This window comes from Myxocyprinus asiaticus, chromosome 9 (assembly GCF_019703515.2).
Source record: "Myxocyprinus asiaticus isolate MX2 ecotype Aquarium Trade chromosome 9, UBuf_Myxa_2, whole genome shotgun sequence".
Lineage (NCBI taxonomy): Eukaryota > Metazoa > Chordata > Actinopteri > Cypriniformes > Catostomidae > Myxocyprinus > Myxocyprinus asiaticus.
In genome coordinates, this window is record NC_059352.1 from 29,629,700 (window position 1) to 29,635,699 (window position 6,000).

The following is a 6,000-nucleotide window of genomic DNA, read 5'->3' on the forward strand; positions in this document are numbered from 1 at the left end:
TCTGTTTCAGTCTTATTCAGGTGCTCAGAATGTAATATTTTTTAATGATGCTCACCATTAAAATATTAAATCAGTAAAACTGAAGGCTTGAGTTTGACCAACTCCATTATCGTATGCGTTTAAATTCACCTACAGGTAAGAAGTCTCACTTGAGGAAAACGAGCGAGAAGAAACCTCCAGCTAAAGAGTCCATCTCAAAACTGCAGCAGTCCAACATATGGAAGATGGAGAACGAGTTCTACGAGTTTGCCCTGGAGCAGTTTCAGTTTGTGCGTGCTCACAGTGTCAGGGAAAAAGACGGAGAACTCTACCTACTGCCACAGAACTTCTTTTACGAGAAGATCTATCCAAAAGTAAACTAGAGCAAGTAGATTTTGAGTAATATTGCGGCTCAGAGTTATAAGCGTGTGTACTTTGGCTTGTTTAAGTACTGTTCAGTCACATGTACTGAGAAAAGAAGAACATGGACACAAATGTCACAGTGCTGACATTGAGACACTGTATCAACCAGCAATTTTGAGACCGGAATCGTTTTATGGACTTCAGTACAACAGTGAAGACACTGCTGACATCAACTTGAAAACAAAATGAAAGACAAAAATGAGTTTTCACATAATTCATTATGCCTTCCAAAAGAACATGTCAGAAAATGTTTGGCCATCTGTCACTGTTGTGAAAAGTACATTTCGAACAGGGTTAAAAGGGTACTGCTTTTTGTACCAGACATTTGGTACATTAGGAGCACTTCCTTATTTTACTACTAACTGATGTTTTGTGGATTTATAACACTTTCTGCATTGTGTATATTCATTTTTAATAGAATGCCATGAACCGTGTTTACAGACTTAAGTAAAGGTATTGTAGCCAGAGGATAAAAAGTGGTCAGAATTGTATTTACAAATATATTTTATGTAATTGGACCAAATGGTTTAAGAATTTCAGATGTGTATAGTTTAAACTTAATGAGTTAGAAAATAGACATCTTTTGGGGGATCTTACTTTTTTCTTTTATTTCTTTTCTATTGCTCTCTTTTTCATCCCAGTTCCCAGGCAAAAGATTCTAAAAAGTAACAGAGAAGATACACTTACCTCTGAGATGAACTATCAAGCCATTTAACAGACAGAGACCGTGTTTAACAGTTCAAATAAAAAAATGCAGTTTGAGTAGCAGTCCTTTTATCATGATTTTATCTGCTACTGCAAGTGTGAGGCAGATTTAGAAATCTAAATAACATGTTGGGTTCCTTGAGCAGTAACTACTGGTATCATCTTGTAGTTCAGTATAAGCTAACTTGGTCTCTACAGACTACTGCCCTCTCAGCATTCATAAATAGACCTTCTGTGTATTGACTAAGCCTGGCTTTTATAAAAGTTTTGCTGTAGTGTGTTTTACCAGAAGACCTGGGAGGAAGTCATCTCTATATCCGTCTTTGTCTCTGAATGTCTTTTAGGTCACAGGGTTCAGTTGTGAATGAAAAGATCAAGGCTTAAACCAACATTAGTTTTACACTCAATAGTGCCTTCATAAATAACCTTTCATCACATGCCCTGGTTTTAGCAATTGTTCATATATGTTTTAAACAATGTCTGTACTTTAAGGTTTTTTAAACTGCCAGCTTTCTTTTGTATTTGGGTTGTTCCATTTGTTTATACATCTCTCTCTCTCTCTCTCTCTCTCTCTCTCTCTCTCACTGGCGGCCACAATTTGGAATAATGTACATATTTAGCTGTTCACCAAAGTGGCATTCAACTGATCACAAAGTATAGTCAGGACATTACTGATGTAAAACCATCACTATTTGAAAAATGTCATTTTTGATCAAATCTAGACAGGCCCTATTTCCAGCAGCCATCACTCCAACACCTTATCCTTGAGTATTCATGCTAAATTGCTAATTTGGTACTAGAAAATCACTTGCCATTATATCAAACGCTGCTGAAAGCTATTTGGTTCATTAAATGAAGCTTAACATTGTCTTTGAGTTTGTTTTGAGTTACCACAGTATGCAATAGACTGGCATGTCTTAAGGTCAATATTAGGTCAAAAATGGCAAAAAAGAAGCAGCTTTCTCTAAAAACTCGTCAGTCAATCATTGTTTTGAGGAATGAAGGCTATACAATGCTTGAAATTGCCAAAAAACTGAAGATTTCATACAAAGATTTACACTACAGTCTTCAAAGACAAAGGACAACAGGCTCTAACAAGGACAGAAAGAGATGTGGAAGGCCCAGGTGTTCAACTAAACAAGAGGATAAGTACATCAGAGTCTCTAGTTTGAGAAATAGACACCTCACATGTCCTCAGTTGACAGCTTCTTTGAATTCTACCTGCTCAACACCAGTTTCATGTACAACAGTAAAGAGAAGACACAGGGGTGCTGGCCTTATGGGAAGAATTTCAAAGAAAAAGCCACTTTTGAAACAGAAAATCAAAAAGAAAAGGTTAGAGTGGGCAAGAAAACAGACATTGGACAACAGATAATTGGAAAAGAGTGTTTTGGATCTTAATCCCATTGAGCTTTTGTGGGATCAGCTAGACTGTAAAGTGCGTGAGAAGTGCCCGACAAGACAGCCACATCTATGGCAAGTGCTACAGGAAGTGTGGGGTGAAATGTCACCTGAGTATCTGGACAAACTGACAGCTAGAATGCCAAGGATCTGCAAAATTTGATTTTTTAATGAGAACTGTTTGAAGTAGTTTAAGAAGTTCTGAAGAAAACAAAATCAAATTGTAATAGTAATTTTTCACGTTATTAATGTCCTGACTATACATTGTAATCAGTTAAATGCCACTTTGGTGAATTAAAGTACCAATTTCTTTCCATAAGAGCAAAATCTGAACATTATTCCAAACTTTTGGTCTCGTGTGTGTATAAATAAATAAATAAATAAATAAATATATATATATATATACACACACACACACACACACACATACAGTTGAAGTCAGAAGTTTATATATACCTTAGCCAAAATAATTTTCACAACTCCTGACATTTTATCATAGAAAGCATTCCCTGTCTTAGGTCAGTTAGGATCATTACTTTATTTTAAGAATGTGAAATGTCAGAATAATAGTAGAGAGAATGATTTATTTCAGCTTTTATTTCTTTCATCACATTTCCAGTGGGTCAGAAGTTTACGTACACTTTGTTAGTATTTGGTAGCATTGCCTTTAATTTGTTTATCTTGGGTCAAACCTTTTGGGTGGCTTTCCACAAGCTTCTTACAATAAGTTGCTGACATTTTGGCCCATTCCTCCACACAGAACTGGTGTAACTGAGCCAGGTTTGTAGGCCACCTTGCTTGCACATGGTTTTTCAGTTCTGCCCACAAATTTTCAATCGGATTGAGGTCAAGTCTTTGTGATGGCCACTCCAATACCTTGACTTTGTTGTCCTTAAGCCATTTTGCCACAACTTTGGAGGTATATTTGGGATCATTGTCCATTTGGAAGACCCATTTGCGACCAAGTTTTAACTTCCTGGCTGATGTCTTGAGATGTTGCTTCAATATATCCACATAATTTTCCTTCCTCATGATGTCATCTATTTTGTAAAGTGCACCAGTTCCTCTTGCAGCAAAGCACCCCCACAACATGATGCTGCCATCCCCATGCTTCACGGTTGGGATGGTGTTCTTTGGCTTGCAAGCCTCACCCTTTATCCTCCAAACATAACGATGGTCATTATGGCCAAACAGTTAAATTTTTGTTTCATCAGACCAGAGGACATTACTCCAAAAAGTAAGATCTTTGTCCCCATGTGCACTTGCAAACTGTAGTCTGGCTTTTTATGGAGGTTTTGGGGCAGTGGCTTCTTACTTGCTGAGCAGCCTTTCAGGTTATATTGATATAGGACTCGTTTTACTCTGGAAATAGACACTTGTCTACCTGTTTACTCCAGAATCTTCATAAGGTCCTTTGCTGTTGTTCTGGGATTGATTTGCACTTTTCACACCAAACTACATTCATCTCATGGAGACAGAATGCGTCTCCTTCCTGAGCGGTGTGATGGCTGCGTGGTGCCATGGTGTTTATACTTGCGTACTATTGTTTGTACAGATGAATGTGGTACCTTCAGGCATTTGGAAATTTCTCCCAGACTTGTGGAGGTCCATAATTATTTTTTTGAGGTCTTGGCTGATTTCTTTAGATTTTCCCATGATGTCAAGCAAAGAGACACTGTGTTTGAAGGTAGGCCTTAAAATACATCCACAGGTACACCTCCAATTCAGTACACCTCCCATCAGAAGTTAATTGTCTAAAGGCTTGACATCATTTTCTGGAATTTTCCAAGCTGCTTAAAGGCACAGTTAACTAAGTGTATGTAAACTTCTGACCCACTGGAATTGTGATGTAGTCAATTAAAAGTGAAACAATCTGTCTGTAAACAATTGTTGGAAAAATTACTTGTGTCATGCACAAAGTAGATGTCCTAAACGACTTGCCAAAACTATAGTTTGTTCAAATGAAATCTGTGGAGTTATAAATTAGATGTAATGACTTCAACTTAAGTGTATGTAAACTTCTGACTTTAACTGTATATTTCAAATAAACATTGCTGTCTGTTAGACCATGCTTTTATCATTTTATCAGTGTCCTTGACACATTACTGCTTAAGTTTTCAAACAACGTATAATTTGCAATCAGCTGTCTACATCCAAAACCATGGCTTTCTTCCTCTGTAGAACACAAAAATATATATTTTAAAAGAATGTAGCATTAACTGATTTTAATACAATAACAGCTGACAATGACTCCCATTAAAGCTTAAAAAATCACCCGGAAGTGTCATAAAAGTAGTCCATACCACTTGTGTGTAATATTTCCATAGAAATATAAGTCATTATTAACTATCATATCATTAATAAAGTTCATAAATCCAGTGGTGACATGTCAACATCAAAACTCCTTGGTTCTTACATGTCTTGTGACCAAGCGTCATGACAGAAGAACCAATGTAGTACAAAGTAATTGTATGGCTGCAGAAGAGTTGTATAATATGATGTTGCATGTACTAATTTTATGACACTTTTGGGTGCTTTTTTTTTTAAGCTTTAAAGTGAAATGCGAAGGCCCAAAAAGCATATAAAGGCAACATAAAAGTAATCCATTTATGACTCCAGTGGTTAAATCTACTGTATGTCTTTAGAAGCGATATGATAAGTGTGTCTGAGAAACAGATCAACATTTAATTCCTGTTTACTATAAATTATCCTCCCTGCCCAGTAGATGGCGATATGCACAAAGAATGCAAATCGTCAAAAACAAAAGAAGAATGTGGAAGTGAAATTGAAAGTTGATATTTATAGCAAAAAAGGACTTCAATATTGATCTGTTTCTTACCCACAGGTATCATTTCGCTTCAGAAGACATTGATTTAACCACTGGAGTCTTTTATACTTTTATGCTGTTTTTATATAAATCTTAATTTGTGTTCAGCAGAAGAAAGAAAGTCATACACATTTGATATTGCATGAGGGTGAGTAAATGATGAGGGAATTTTCATTTTTGTGTGGAACTATCCCTTTAAAATACTGTATATTTAAATAATACTGTACTAATTTGAGAATGTTAAGTGTCCTTGAGTTCTGGAAAAGCACTATACAAATTAAACATATTATTATTTATTCTTCTTCTTCTGTGATCTGAAGAAGAAAGAAAGTCATATGGGTTTGGAACGACATGAGGGTGAGTAAATAACAGAATTTATGCATGACCTATTCCTTAAAAATATTCCAAGGGCAACCTTGACTGTTTGACATTACAAGTCAGAAATATGAATAATCTAAACTAAAGTGTTACAAGGCATTTTAGCTTTTCTGACAACTTCTAGGGAAGTATAGGTTTAACTTAGGGGAGTTGGACAGACACAGTTTCTGTGACATGAGGCTGATTTAAGCAGTGAATAAGAGCAGACATGCTCTGTATCTTCATAAGAACACTGCCAAACTCATCCTTCCAACTAATAGTCTGTCTGTCACACCATCAAGCTTTCA

General features: G+C 36.2%; 1 protein-coding gene across 1 annotated transcript in view; it reads left to right on the forward strand.

Annotated features, from left to right (window-relative positions):
* Positions 1-4,572, forward strand: part of hs2st1b (heparan sulfate 2-O-sulfotransferase 1b) — a 146,640-nt gene extending 142,068 nt beyond the window's left edge. Inside the window, exon 7 of the mRNA XM_051707510.1 lies at positions 136-4,572. Within this exon, the coding sequence (XP_051563470.1) occupies positions 136-362 (227 nt within the window). The 3' untranslated portion in view covers positions 363-4,572. The remainder of the gene's footprint in view (positions 1-135) is intronic.
* The last annotated feature ends 1,428 nt before the right edge of the window (positions 4,573-6,000 follow it).